General features: G+C 46.3%; 1 protein-coding gene across 1 annotated transcript in view; it reads right to left on the bottom strand.

The window, feature by feature from the left end:
* Positions 1 to 15,541, bottom strand: part of NSD1 (nuclear receptor binding SET domain protein 1) — a 44,695-nt gene that overhangs the window by 22,741 nt on the left and 6,413 nt on the right. The window contains 9 exon segments of the mRNA XM_017728045.1: positions 1,200 to 1,545; positions 2,328 to 2,451; positions 2,870 to 3,013; positions 6,632 to 6,750; positions 7,091 to 7,160; positions 8,155 to 8,264; positions 10,037 to 10,328; positions 10,473 to 10,594; positions 13,998 to 15,541. The exon segment at positions 13,998 to 15,541 is cut by the window's right edge and continues 5 nt beyond it. Of these exon segments, the coding sequence (XP_017583534.1) occupies positions 1,200 to 1,545; positions 2,328 to 2,451; positions 2,870 to 3,013; positions 6,632 to 6,750; positions 7,091 to 7,160; positions 8,155 to 8,264; positions 10,037 to 10,328; positions 10,473 to 10,594; positions 13,998 to 15,541 (2,871 nt within the window).

Below are 15,541 nucleotides of genomic sequence, written 5' to 3'. Positions count from 1 at the left end.
ACTCTGCTCATACCTAAGCTCAAAATGAGCTTTGGAGAAGGAAGCTGACCTTTAATTTTTATAGACCACCCATGATATACTCGCTGGATTCCTATTAAGTTATTTAATATAACTAAATAGATATACCATTATAAAATCTGTAATACATATACCATAGATAAAATTGTGTTATTTAGAAGTGAAAAAGCTCCTGCATGCCGTGCAGAAACAGTTCAAGAGTTCACAGACTGGGACTGCTTCCTATCATACACAAATAATTACTAAATCAGCTCAGACAGTAATTACAGAGGGGGTGTTACAAGTGCTTAGCTGCACATAATAAAATCAACCCATGGAGCTTCTGAAAACACCAGCACTTGCCTCTTGTTTATTAGATTTTACCCTGAAATTCCAGAACTTCCAGGCAATTCAGACTTCCCTACAGGCCTAGTTTATGTGAGGTTTTTGAGAGCCCGTTTTCAGTTCCTCACAGCAGACTATAAACAGGAAGAAGAGGTGGGAGAAAAGGGGTAAATGTGACCACTGAGAAGCAGCAGCCAATCAACAAATGTTCAGTGGGGAAGTGGCCGGCTGTGGGCTGCAGGCTTTAGGCCTTGGTGTTGTTTTCTACACCAAATACTGATACATGGGGGCAAAAAAGCCAGCTTTAACACAGACCCTGAGAATAAAAATAGAGCTGGTCTTATTGTTACTTGTCTTAAGATACCAAGGATTTAAAGAAAGACAGTTTTAGAAGCAAACATACACAGCAATCACAGAAGTTTTAAGTCTGATCATGTGAGATAAAGGTCAAGGTATTGCTGCAAACAGCTCAAACAAATGTTTGCCTGGGAAGCTTAGCCCAAGGGCGTCTCCACTACAAGATGAGAGTTTACATAGGAAAAAAAGGTTAAGTAGAAGAATGTCATAGTTTGCCCTGTGCTGCTCTGGATGCCTCTGTGTTGACAGCCCATGCTGCTAAGCAAGGCACCATCTGCAGCAGCAGCACAGTGAGGAGCAGGTGGGAGAAACACAAGCATGTCTGTACAGCTCCAGAGATTTACTCAAAAAACCACTGAGGCCTGAGGCAAGGCTGGGCATGCAGGAATCCAAGCCTCTGGACAGCCTGAGAACATTCCAGCTGCCATGTCCGACCATGGGGAGTGCTGCTGAGCCTCACACTCTGACACCACCCCTTCCACTCCCCTGGGAGCAGCTACTCCTCAGCAAACACAGCCTGCGCTGTGGCAAGGACACAAAGGCAACAACACAAAGAAGTGGTGAACCAGGTAAACCACAGTGGACATGAAACAAAGAAAAACCATGTGACTGCACCCCCCAGACCACCCTGGAGGACTCGGGTACCTTTAGAGGCGGAGATGTTTGCTGGGTTAGCAGCATGGCAGGTCATGCAGATGTGCAGGGAGCAGCGGAAGCCCTTGTTCTGCATGACTGTGGGTGGGTATTTCTGAATGCAGGCTTCGTGGTAATACTTCCCACAGAGGGGCAGCAAGCAGCGCTTCACATCCTCCCCACAGCTCTTGCACACAAAGCAGGTGTGGACCCCTGGAGAAAGAGCAACACACCGGTCACACAGGAGGGCTAAATGAGGACCTGATGCTGTCACCAGGCTGCCTAAGAGCACAGCACAACTTCCCAGCCTGCTGCACCCATCCCAGAGCACAGGTCTCTGCACCAGGCTGGTTTTGCCTGAAGCTGCAGTAGAACTCCAGATCAAAATAAATATTATTATAGCTGGCACTTCAGGTCAGGGAAAAAAGAAAATTAAAAAAAAAAAAAATCAATAACCCTACTTTGACATTTCCCCCTTTTCAGCTAGCATCAGACTCATCCTCCCCACCAGCCCCCTTTCCCTAGTTCCAGATAAGAATTTGCCCCTCTTTCCCACCAGATTCTGGACATTCACTTCTTAGCACTTCACTTGTCTGAATCAATACTAAGGCCAGTTAATATTTAAATCCATTATTAATAGCTTCAAACTGAAAAATAGTAGGTTAGATTAAACATCAGGAAAAAATTCTTCCCTGTGAGGTTGGTGAGGCCCTGGCACAGGCTGCCCAGAGAAGCTGTGGCTGCCCTATCCCAGGCTGGACAGGGCTTAGAGCAACCTGGTCTAGTGGAAGGTGCCCCTGCCCATGGCAGGGGGGTGGAATTTGATGATCTTTAAGGTCTCTTCCAACCCAAACCAGTCTGTGATCCTACGATTCTACTTAGAAAGTCATTATCAGACATCAAACCAATAATCTGAGGACTGAGAGCTAGTTAGCAGCCCTACAGCAGGCACATCACTCCAGGTAAGCCCACAGCACTCACAGAAGCTGCCCTACCTGTGGAACACTCATTGCAGATGAATTTGCCCTTTGGCATCTCGGAGAGCCCAAGGCACTGCAGGTGGAAAGCACCACAGCACTGAGCCTCGCACAGCAGCAACTCCCCCGGCTTCTCACAGATCTGTGAGGAAAGAAACACAGTATCAGTGGAGCAATTTCCTTCCCTGCAGCATCCCAGACAGCAGCAACGCCCTTGCTGGCCGAAATGCCAGCAGAGACCCCCTGGGGAAAAATGCTACATTTTCCTTGTGTCAATTAACTCAGGTAGTTTGTGTATAACCACTGCTGTTTACCATCGACTCCCTGATACCCTACACGGGCTAAAATGTATCTTACACCGGTCACATCTCCCTAACCTCTGTGAACTTTAAGAGGAAGAAAGGCTATTGCAGGGGAAATGCTTGCTACAGAGCACAAAAAGCTGGTTAATTCTACAATAAGTAATTGGAGGCTACCTGGGGTACCAGTGTGTCCCAGAACTTACATAAAAACACTTAACAGTGGGATAGTTTCATATAGATTTCTTCAAGAACACTTACCTGACACACATTCTCCTTGAGAGCTGCTCCTCCTCCACGCTCCCCCTGTATCTTTTTGGACGAAGGCACTCCATGGTCATTCTCTGACCCCTCCTCATGACCCTCTTTGGGGCTTGCAGCAGTCCCATGAACCGATGTCTCCCCCTTTAAAGAGAAACCCAGAATTAGGACTGTCAGTAGCTCCTGTCCTGACTTGGAAACTACAAATTCAGCCACTGAGCACTTAATGGGTTTGGCAGTTACTCTGTGTGATGTTACCCACCCTGGAGAGAACATCCCCCATACAAAATCCACCAAAAGATTTACAGGAAAGGAAAGGAAAGAGCTCTCAGTTTACTAGATGAATAAAAATACACACTCAATGCAATTATCTTCCTGTGCATAACCCCTCTGAGCAAGGAGTCAGCCCTGAATGGAAACACATCACGTAAGCTGAAGTCAGAAGCATCCCAGTATCTACTTGCACTGGAAACACAAATCAAAAACCTCAATCTTCATAGCACCTGTCACACACTAAATGAACTACACTTTTCCCCTACACTCATCTCAGCTTGTCCTAACCCATGTAAAATACAAACACAAAGGTACCTAAGGCCCATGTCAGTATGAAGAAGTCAGCCAACCTCAAAATGAGCAGCACAGCAGGGCATTTACACCCCATCCTGACCGAGGTGTGGAGTCTCCCACTGTCCTGTAAGTGTACAGCGCTGCCCATAACATCTACTGGTGAAAGAGCATCCTAGGGAGAGGATGGGTTTCAAATTACAAAGGCCCAACCACACACTCATGGGCCAAGTCAGGGATCCTGCCCAGGCTTCCTACAGTGTCCACTTCCCACAATGTCCATGAGACCTGCCCAGGCACTGTTAAGAGGGAAGAACAGCAGGTATCCTAGAGACACTAGTTTCTACCACAAAATACAGCTGTCCTGCAGCTACACTTGGCAGTAGGGACACAGATTTTGTCAGGACAGGCAACTAAGAGCTAGGAAACACCATCCTGCCAGCTTCCAGCTCACTTGGGACATCTAGGGAACACTTCAGTGGCCTCACCAGCCCCAGCTGCCACACCAGAGTAGATACAATTTAAGGGCCATTAATGCAGCACCAAAGTGATGCCTATAACCAAGTGCTTTGAGCCAGAACATTTTAAGGACTCAGCCACTTTTTAATATGCCAGCTCACTGCAGGCAGCTGAGTGATCTCAGTGCACAGCTGCCAGCTCCTCTCTGGGTCACCAAGCTGTAGCCAGTGTACACCCAGACACAAACAGCACACCTGAGAGATATTGTGAGCAATTCAAACTGCTGGCAGAAGCAGCAGCCATCACTCCCACACCTCCAGGCCCGCTTGGTGCAGGGTGTCCAGCTAACGATCACGAGAGGGAGCTTTGCACCACTTTCTGTATGGGAGAGGCTCATCTGTGGCACTACTAAAGCTTCTAAGCTGAATAGCTGAATTGAATGCCTTTTGAACTCATTGTAAGTCTGGGCAAAACAAGGACATAAAGACCTTCTAAAGTTTAAAGCTGGAAGAACCTGGAGCTAGTATTCTGCTCAGATAATGATGCTTTCTTTGCCTGGAACTGTTGTTTATTTCCTCTATTCCCTGAATGCAACAGTATGATTGTATTTGGGGACACTTGAAAGCCATGTGCCTTCTGTGAAGCAATGATGCACAGATGCACTGAGGGTATATTGAAGCACACAATACAAAGATGAATGGTATAAACTGACTTTATTGAGAGAAAAAAAAAAAAACAAAAAAGGCAAAGTCCCAACTACAGACTACTGCCAGTCCAACATACCTTAAGGAGTACAGCCTTGTTCTAACACTGCTCCCAGAACTGCACAGGGAAGGGATATCAGAACTAGGCAGGATGGGCAAGGCCCATCCTTTGGGAACACAGAAAAAGGCATTGCCACTCAAGGCCATCACTCAAGGACCTGTCACATTTCCCCCTCCTTCCTCTGCCCAGCACAAGTACTGCAACGCTACGTACCTCCTGCAGAAAGAAGGGCTCATCCCAAGTCTTCTTCCAGAACTATCCCTGCTGCTGTGTCTGGCACAATCCCAAGGCCTGACCTGTTTTTTGGCACAGCCTAACCTTGGCTCCCAACCTTGACAACCATTTCAACAGCGTTTTCCATCCCGTTCTCTCAGCCTCTTGCTGTAATGTTGTAAATTGTTGCCCTGATGTAAATTTGCACTCCTGGCTCCGCAGACAGGCAAGGTCAGAGAAAGCTACTTAGCTCAGCCCAGACCAACAAGCTTTCCTCTGCCCTCTTTTCCTTGGAAGGCAGCTGGATTCAAGGCTTCACTGTGCTGTATCATCAGTCCATCTATTTTTTTCTAGCAAAGTGGACTTCCTTGCCCAGTGTGTGCAGTCATTGAGGGACCAGCATGGTCTGAATTCCACAGGAAAGCACAATTGCATCTCGATAGCACCCCAATACTCACCAGAACTCCAAGCACTCACCTAAGCCAGGGGATGAACACCCACCACAGCAGCTAGAGAGACACAGTCACATAGAAATGGATGCTGCAAAGGTGCCAAGCATTGACTTTTTGGCATGGTTTACACCATACCTGACTTCTGGTACTCAACACAGATGTCTAAGGCTGGGGGCAGTTAAGACTGGGTTTCCTCTGCAGTGAGTGGTAGGTGCAGGATTCAGAGCCGTGGCCTAGATCTTTGTTGCTTTGAACTGCCCCTCTTTTCACAGAGAATTTGCTCTCTCTTAGTGGGTACAGCAGACAATATTAACTGACCCTGCCCAGCACTGGCAAAGGTATTTGTACAGGCTGTTTTAAAAACTATTCCAGCTGAGCACATTTCAGAAAGAACACCAATATCAGCACAGGATAGCTTACACAAACCAGGGGTATTACCCCTATTTATGAACTTTATCAGAAATGTGCTTTCCAAAATGCAACAGGATGGCTGGAATGGTTTAAAGTGGTGTGAGGTTTGAGCTCACCTGGAAACTGTGTAACAACAACAAATAGAACAATATTTATCTGTAATTGGCTCCTGAAATACATACTGACTATCCTGCCTGCTGCTGACCCTGGGCCACTGGAAGTGAGAGGCGATGGTGAGAGGCCCAGACGTGTCCTGCCTCTCCCAGGAAGTCTTGCTTCCCCTACACTTGCTGATAACTGGCTCATTCCTAAAAGGCAAAATGTGCTTGTCAGAGATATTTGTACGCTGACCCTGCTGATAAATAGAAGAGGGAACTGCCCCCATTATCCCTTTCTGATGGATGGCAGAATGCAATCAGAGGCTCTTGTGAGCAGTCACAGACAGTCCCCCCCAAGCCCCTCCAATGGGGTTCTTGGCTCACCGTGGTGTGCAGGTGCAAGCAGAAGGGGCTGAAGTCCAGTTTAGTGCTTGTGCTTCTTGCTGGTGTGTGAAAGGACAAGAGTCCCACCCCCAGAGAAGACCTTTTACAGCAGTTTGATTTTCTGAGGTGCAAAGCAAGACGCCAGGCAAAACCTGGTTCCATGAGTTCAGAGCCTCTCTCACAGAGAATTAGCTGAGTAGCAGTTTGAAAACAGAGCCTGAGTTAAGCATCACTATAAAACAGCTGCTAGATCAAGAAGGTATCTTCAGCCTAACCCCAGCTCATGCAGCTGCATCAGTGGGACAAATTCCCAAATGACACGCCAAAAGATGCCTCTGGCTTAGGGTCTGCCAAATGCCCTGGGAAGCAGCAAACAGTTTATAGGGATGAAAACATGTAGGAAGACCCAACAGTACCTCAGAATGTGGGGTCTCCCCCAGCCCCTCCTCATTTTTCTCCTTCTTGGAATGGACTGCAGCAGAGGTATGGCGCTGTCTCTTCCGCTTTCGCTGTTTCTCCAAGAGCTTTTCAGAAGCTGGGATGCAACAGAAAGACCATTCAAGGAAAATCCAGAAATAATTCCCTTGCTGCAGGTGACACCAGCAAGTTCTGCAGCCTTTCTGAGAGCTTCAGGCTGGCTCCTGTATTCTTTGAGGGCCTAAGGGCTGGAGCAATACCAGCCTCTGAGTGCCTACTGGGCCCTCTGCCTTGCAGCCATCAGAGAACCACCAGTTCACACTGGTTTAAGCAACTTTTGCTGGGCTGCTGAACACAGAACACCAAGCCCTTACACACACGCACACACACACACAGTGCCACAGGCACTGATCCAAATGTCACCAACAGTCTGCCCTGCTCTCCCTGCTTTCACTTACCTTCTCCCAGGTCCTGGAAGTGGGCTGGTGAGTAGAGCTCAGAGCTGTCACTCTCTGAAGGGCCAGTACCCTACAAACACACAAGAGAGAGAGTCAAGTCACCAGATGAAAACAGAGGCACACATTCCTCAGCCATGCAACCTTTTGGAATGACTGCAATGCCTAATTTACCATCCAGGTCATGAATTCATCAGTCATTAGAGATTTTCCAAGAAAACCTTTGGTTTGTGTGTGTGTGAGATAAATCACACATGTGAAAGTCTGTCTCTGGGCAGGCAGGAACGCAGAGTCTGATGTGTCTTGTGCTCATCAGCACCATTCACTGTTTCCTGTGCTCTCCCAAAAAGGCTGCTAATACTCTGTTAGGTGCTGGGAAAAGACACTCTCTTCTGAGTTTACACTTTTACAGACCTTAAGACTGAAATACACTGGCCTCTACATTACTGCAGTGGTGATAACTGTACTAAGACTGTGCCACACAAAGAAAGAAAAAGGAAAGAAGCATTGTTACTCAACTTTAGGAACAGTGGCAACAAGACTTGTGCAGGTACATGACCTGAACTAAATACAAGTAGCTTTTCTCCAATCCATGTCACTGAATATTGGGTATTCAGTGGAGAACAGCAGCATTTTCTTTAAAAATCTGAACCAAGCACAGTATCCTATAAGTGATTCACCTCAGGCCTCCATCCTGCTTCAAGCTCTGCACTTACATGCATTCGCCAGCTCACTTGGGAAGGTAACAAAGAAAACAGTGCTCAGAGGAAATCTGATGGAAAAGGACAAAGCCTTAGGTTCAAGTTCAAGCTACACTGTAACATGACAGAAAGCCTCTGCGCAGAACATTTCTGCTCATAACTTCCCAGCCAGCATCTAGATGACTCCTTTTCCAGAGAAATCAATAAAAAAGGAGATTTTAAGCCAAAACTACCCAATCCCCATTACAAGTGGGGAGGGGTGGGGAACAGTGAATTATTTCATCATAACACAGTAACCAGCACCTCTGGATCTGCTGTCTAGGCTTGTTTTCTATCCAGTTTTCAAAAGAGCTGGAAGGGAAGTACCTTCTTTTGGGGAGTCCACTCCTCCTTCTTTGGCATAAAGGCAGTGTCCAAGTCATTGGATTCCAAGAGCTTTTTAGTGGGCTTCCTTTGACGCTTACTTTCGAAGTTTCCTGCAATGGAACCCTTCACATCAGATAAACAGGGGTTTTCTTGTCTTCAATCAGATTAAGACCAGTAATTATCAGCCAACAGTTCAAAACAATCTGCTTCACCCTGTCTTTGGGATCATAAGCTCCTAGGGCAGAGATGCCAATTACCTGCTTCTGTACAACTTCAATAAAAACAGACCTCAGTCTGCCATGACCTTCAGGTTCACCGCAGTATGTAATACAAAAATCCACCCACGGAAGAGAGACTGTGAACTCACTGCCAGCAGGTAACACATGCTGCCAGCCCAATTCAGATCATAATTTCCCAAACACTTTGATCTGCATAAGCCAGTCCTACCACTGACACAGCCCTGCCTACACTCCCACACCCCTCACATCAGCGTTCATGCTGCTGTAGTAAACAGGTTGAAGATCACAATCCTGGTTAAACCTACTTGAGAAAAGACACCCCAAAAAACCTAGGTGCAACCTGCACTGTTTCCTACTCAAGCTTTATGCTGGCCATCGGGAAGTAGCAAGTTGCTAGACCTGGGCTCATTCAGACTCATTTTGGCAACAGTATAAACTTAGAACCAGGAAATGCTGATGCTGAGTGCAGACACTTCACAGACACAGCCTCTTACCCATCCCACCCCATTCATCCACTGGCTTTGACAGTCTCAGCTGTGCCCTTTGTCACCTCTGTGGGCAGAGCTCATCCATCACACTCCTAACCCTCAAGACAAGCTTCTGCCCACCCCACTCCTCTGCACTTCAGCAAGAGGTGAGGGGAAATGAGAGGAAAGAGCTACGCAACCTCTGCAGACTGGATGTTTGCTCCCACTGCTGCAGCCTGTTCTGTCCTCCTGCACCTCCAATCTTGGGTTCACATCCTCAGTTTTTCCTCCTTTAATCCTCTCCAACTTTCCACTTCCTTATGACATCCACAAGTCTCCAGAGGCAATCCCTCTTCCCTCACACGACAGGCTAACTGACCTGCCCCGGACCATAACTCTGCCTGCTTGGTTTATTTTTTTTGACCACAAGTCCTTCAGGACAGGAACAGTGTTCCCTCCAAGTTAGCACAGCCAAAACACCAGGGCTTTAACTCTGGACATGTCTTTAGATGCTATCAGAGAATAAACACACTGAAAGGAGACCCTGAGACTGACACTGCTGGAAAGGGAAAAGGCCTCCCAGACCACACCCTTTCTACACTGTGCCTTACTGAAAGCCAAGGTCCTGGCTTGCAGCTCACACAAGTCTACAAAAATTTCTACAGATGCTTAGAATCCCTTATGGAGAAAGTTTTTCCAGAGGGAATTTAGTGCTACAGCTCCCTGAGCTCACTAGAGGAGCAAAAGATCACTCCATGAGGAACGCAGCTCAGACTTTGTGCATCACCCTCAGCACAGCAATGTTCATCCAAAGGGGTTTACAGCAGCAAGACACCATCAAGCTGAAGGAATGTCACTGTTTGGAAGCAGGGACAGCAAGAACCCAGCAAAGGAGTTGTGGCCTTCTTCATTTGGACAGAAGCGGCATTCTGTGCCAGGACCTAAAGAGGACCATCAGAGTCTACAGAAAGCCAACAGTACCAGGTCACTGAACATCCTTGCATCTGACCTCTCTCCCTCCCTTCTCAACACCAGTAACAGTCAGTGAGTGAAGGAAAGCAAGAACAAACAGACCAACAGCCACTGACATTTACATGCTGCCCCCCAAGCATCATTTTCCTTTGAAGTTGTGATACTTTCACTTACAAAAGCAGCATCACACAACCTCCCACTTACCTGATTTCAGGAATCCCTCTTCTGCATCTGGAGAAGCGGAAACTTCAGAAACATCTGAGGAAGACAGCACCACCTCTGGAAAATCTGAAGATCCTCCTGGAACTTGATTAGGGGGATCAGTGGAGTGGGATCCTAGTTCTGAGAAGGAACACTCTGCTTCAAGGACGGGAGGGGACTCTTTGGTTGAAGATGGAGTTGAAACCAAAGAACTTGGCCCCCGCTGGGTATCTCTGTCAGGACTGCATTGTGCAGGAACGCCTCCTTCAAATTCAGACCTCGCCACAGAATTCACCTGGCATGGTGAAATATGTTGGTGAAAACATTCATCCTGCATGGCACTGCACACAGCAAGAACACTCAGCCACCAAGAACAGAAACACACAGAGACCAGAGCCCCAGAGTAATAACCACAAAGAGCACACTGGCCTTCACCAACCTTTTGCAATTGCTCCTGGCCCTTCTTTGATTTTTTCTTGGGTGCAAACAAGTGATCATATTCTTCTGCATATTCCAGAAGCCGTTTACTCGGCTTTCTAAGGCGCTTCCTCTCTGAATGTGCTAAGAAAAAGGAAAGCAGCTTCAAGACTGTGTTTCTGAGACGATCACAAGACAAAACTGTCCTCATCATCTGTGGAGAATAGTTGTTCCTGCCTTCTCTTCCAGAGGTTCCATGTGGGAAGAGCTGATAATTCTTTCTCTTTGACACAGTTTTAGAATTTTTGAGTTTTCTATTTTCCAAAATCCCAACTTAGTGGGGGGATTTCTAAGGACTTCAAGCAGTTCAGGTAAGAAATCAAAACACATTAAACTGAGAGGCTCCTGAAATTTTACCCAACACGCCCCTCCAAGCTACATCTAACTTTCCTGCAGTACTTTTACCAGAACCAAAGGCCATTAGCAACTCAGGACTCTCTTGCTGTTTACCCAAACCCTTTTGGTTTTAGTGCAGGGGCACAGGAAACACTGTTTTCCCGTAACACATTTCAGTCTCTAGTTTCACTAGGAGCACATAAGCTTAATTCCTTCCCTTCCCCTCCTCCCTGGCATTTTTTTGTATGCTCCAAATTCCCCATCTGCTACTGCGAGCCCATTTATTGCTTTGTTTGTTCCACAACGAGATCAGGGAGCCAGTGACTGTGACACTTCTTGTGTTTGCACAATGTGGTACCATTGCAAGGTAAAAGGTGTTTCCTCACCACAACCCTAACCACCCATTACATCACCTCAACACATCAACGCATAGGCAGGCCCCAAAAAACTGAACGCTGACACTCTATAACATCTCTTCCGAGCAAGCTGCAAAAGCAAGGTGATGCACATTCATGTCTTTTTCTCACTTCCCAGAATACCTCTGACTTATCTCCTTTTTTAGCTTTCAAAATCATTAAGTAATACTGCCCAAAGATTTCCCCTAGTCATGAAAACACCTGCGGTCTCCTGGAAGTTTTGGAACAAACAGTAAATATTCTCTTTGATTCATTTCATTTGAGGAGGTGGATTTTTCTTCTTTAAAACAGAAGCATTTTATAACAAAGCACTTCAATGCAACGCTTCAGAACAGGGATGTTGGACAAGACTGCTACATTTTATTGTGGCTTTGTGGTTAAACAAGCATGAAAATGTTAAACTTGGCCAAAAGAGAAGAAAGAAACAACTTTCTCAAACACAGCTATTTTTAGCCTCTATTAACACTCTGCACAGGTGTCTGAGCGAAACACACATTTCAGCACATAAGCAGTTATGGGATGAGTATCCTCACCAGGCAACTATTTAGAGCCCCAAAGCCTTGCAGAAGAGTACACAGCAATGTGCCAAAAGGTCTGGCTTAACTGCTTTTTGTTCCCAAAAGCAATCCCGTACAAGAACCCCAAATGCAGTCTGACTGGAAGTGGCAAATCACATACCTGATTTCATTTATAAAATTGTTTACATCAGCCAATTCCACCAGTCTTCACTTTTGCCTCATTTGCTCTAATTCACTGTACAAGGTTTGTAGCGAAATTATGCCCACTGATGACATTTAACTATGAAGAATTTATGTAGTTTGAGCTTAGTGGAAATGGCACAGTTGTGACTGCAATCTGTTGTGATCTTTACACTGAAACTCTGCCTGCTGTGGGCAAGGATGGGTCACATCTTCTCAAAACATAGCAGTCAGCCCAGCTTCAAGCATCACTTTCTCTACTTTCTAGGCCTTGCCCAACATAAAGGAATGGTCTTTTCATAGCATTAGAGGTTTACTCAGCCCCACCAGCACTGGGGATGTTACAGCAGCCCTGACAGCGGCTCTGGTGCCTCCCCACGGCACATCTGTACAAAGGGAGGTGAGTGTGCACAGAGCTCACGTGCTATATAGGGCAGGGGAATTAGTTTACACTGCAGCTGCTGATCTGGCACTTCTGCCAGCAAACCCAGGCCCTGACTGCTGCTGCTGCATCCCTGTGTGCAGCACCAGGACCATGTACACTCCTCTCCACTACGGCCACATCGCCTGGAGCACGCTGCCTTCCTCTGCCACTACCCTCCTAACTTTACTGCCTCTCAGCACCTCGTGCTCCTAGCTCTCTCTGCAGACTTTTATCTTCACCTCACACAGCATCATTGCAGGGATGCTTCTACTGTCAAACCACCATGAAGCCTTAAGAACCTGTCTGGATCTCAGTGTGAAGGAGGAACCTGCAGCACAGCCCAGAACGTGCATCCTCTCACCTGCTCTGCAGAGACTTCAGTCCCCAAAAACACACAGACCCAGCCAGAGGAGCCAGTGAATGATTAAGCTGGTCATGACTTAAAACCAGAACTTTTACCCCATGTGTTACACCCTATAGGCTTGTTTTCTGTGCCTGCTGCAACTTGCCTTGGGTAGGTCCCACAACCACCAAGCCAGGAGCTGCCTTTGCCACAACTGAAACAGAGGTGCAGGCAGCCTCCAGCAACCATAAACAGCAAAATACAAACATCAAAATGTGCACTGAGAGAACACATAAGTGACAGAATGCACACAGGCTCAAAATTCTGATGAGCTGTATTATTTGATGGTATCATAATTAGATTAGAGCAATTTAGTTTAGTGAAACCTAGGTAAAAACTTAATTTTATTGTTTTTATTAAGGTGTGTTTCCCCAGATTCCCTGCAGAAGCCTGAGGATGGTACACGCTGAATATGGTTCTGTTTGCCCTACTCCTTCCACACACAACCCTTTTATTTCTTCCTTTGGCTTTAACCAAATGTCCCCATCTCTGTGGAAGAGGCAGAGCTCCCTGGCCTTTTGGTCCTCAGAAGCCTCATCCTTCCTAGGTCATTTCCCTTCCGATGCTGCTGCCTTACTTCTGTCTTCCATATTCCAGACCTACCTCCAGCCCAGCCTCCCTGGCAGCTTCCCTCTCTTCTGTTCTCTCTTTCACCCATCAGGCAGCCATACCAGAACTGTAAATTAGGAAATCTGTGGGGCTCCACAATTCATTATGGGCAGCTAATAAAACCCAAAAAACTCCCAACACATCGTCATGAGGAAATCGTACAGAACAAACCAAACTATGTCAAACAGCACTATAAAAGATAAAAAACAGAGCAGACATTGAGGCTCACTTTCCTGGAACTTTCTAGAACTGACCTATCACACTAACACCAAGCTTGTGGTGCTAAGGAACATATTATGGAGGTGCAAGTTTAAAAAAAATCCCAGGCTCAGAAGGATCCTTATTTTACCTTTCACTGTGGAAGATTTTTAATGTGTGTAAAATTTTCTGACCAATAACCTGAGTACAAGCACGTAATTACTCTGCCTCCTCTGTTCTCCATGCTTACAGAGAACTCAAACCAAGGTCCCACACTTTCTTCTTCTCAGACGTAGACATCTTCACATTGTCAGACAGCCACAAGTTCTGTAACTTATCCTTTAAATGAAAAAGTGTAAAATGTATACAAATACACACTCTGGCGCAAGTCCAGCTCCCTTACCTTGTGCAGAGAATTCAGACTGGGGAGCAAAGTTGCCAAGCTCTGTTTCTGAGTCCATCACACTGGTGTTTGGCTTACCACATACATTCAAACGTTTATCAACTAAGTCTAAACGATTCTCAAAGTCCTGAACTGCCAGGTCTCCCTCAAGCACCTTTGAATGAGGGGAATGCCTACGTCCCAAGCACTCATTTCCCTTCAGTGAAAAGCCAGGAGAATTCAGGCCAAAGGCACTCTCCAAGTTTCCTTGTTCCCTAGATCTACTGATGTGCTTATTAGATCTAGCACTGCTTTGGTTAAAACGCTGCCATCGCTTTTTGGGTGCTACGTGATTTATATCATTAGACTCATCACCAAGAGAGCTCTCACTATTTGCCTCTGAATCCAAGTCTGGACTCTCCCCATTTTCAGCAGAATTGCAGCTCTCATTATTTCTACCAGCTTCAGGTCTCCTTCCAATACGACCTAAATTGTCATCAGATAAACAGGCAGAGTCTTCATCAGTTGAATGCTCTGTTAAATCAATAGACTCTTTCCTCTCAGTATCTTCTGCCTCATTCCCTAGAGGACTGGTAACCGAACCGTGCACACGGAATGCATGTTCTCCTGAATCTCTGGGTAACCGACTTAGCAACTTACTTGGCCCTCCTGGTTTTAAGTCCTTTCTGTTTGAAACTGTTTTATCTCCAAGCTTTGATGACTGCTTAGATTTTGAACAGTTGCGTTTGGACATGCAATTTGTGCCATTTGTCCCAGAAACAGCAGCACTCGCAGGCTCCCTTTTACCAGTACCAATCCCTGTCAGCTTGGTTGGAGGATTGCGTGAAAATGAGGAGTTGCTTATAGCGGAGTTTGGAGTTACTGTTTCTTGGACACAATCTCCATTTTTTTCTATTTTATATGGGGGACCTACAATAGACAAAGACTTGAGACCACTCGCAGAATTGCTTCCAGAACCATCACTTGTGCTGGTATTTCGAAATGGGACTATATTTTGACCAGTCATCAGTTGCTGCTCTTTTGTCTTACTGTCATGCATATCCTTCAACATCATTAACAAGGTGCTGAATTTGTAATCTGGTTCAATAGGCAAACGACCATGACCAGAGGCAGAAGAGAAAAGTAAAGGTACTGTGGCCTTTGGAGTGCCAGAGTCACTGGCATCCTCATTCCTGGACCGATAGGACAGCTCCTTCAGCTCCGACAGAACGTGCTTCACCACGGCCGTTTCGATTTCAGCAGAATCCCTGGGTTTCTCATGCATGTTGTTTAACAGTTTCTGACCATCAACTTTTCCACTTCTCTGAAGAGAATCTCTCTGAAGGCCAGAGAAACCTTTGGTATCTGAAGAGCAGCGATTCACACCACCCTCCTCTTTTGCAAGAGAAGGCTCCAACCCAGCAACCTTTTCTTTATGTTTACATTTTATACTCCTGATTCGGGGTAATTTCATGCTTTTCGGTTTCAAGATTGCTTGGTTTGTTACAGCAGGCCAGGAGCTGTCCTTGGAAACACTTTGGGGGGTAGTGTGCTTGTTTGCTAGG

Source organism: Corvus brachyrhynchos, unplaced genomic scaffold (assembly GCF_000691975.1).
Source record: "Corvus brachyrhynchos isolate BGI_N302 unplaced genomic scaffold, ASM69197v1 scaffold21, whole genome shotgun sequence".
Classification (NCBI taxonomy): Eukaryota; Metazoa; Chordata; class Aves; order Passeriformes; family Corvidae; genus Corvus; species Corvus brachyrhynchos.
Note: the sequence above shows the minus strand (reverse complement) of the source record. Positions and strands in the feature narration are given on the sequence as shown.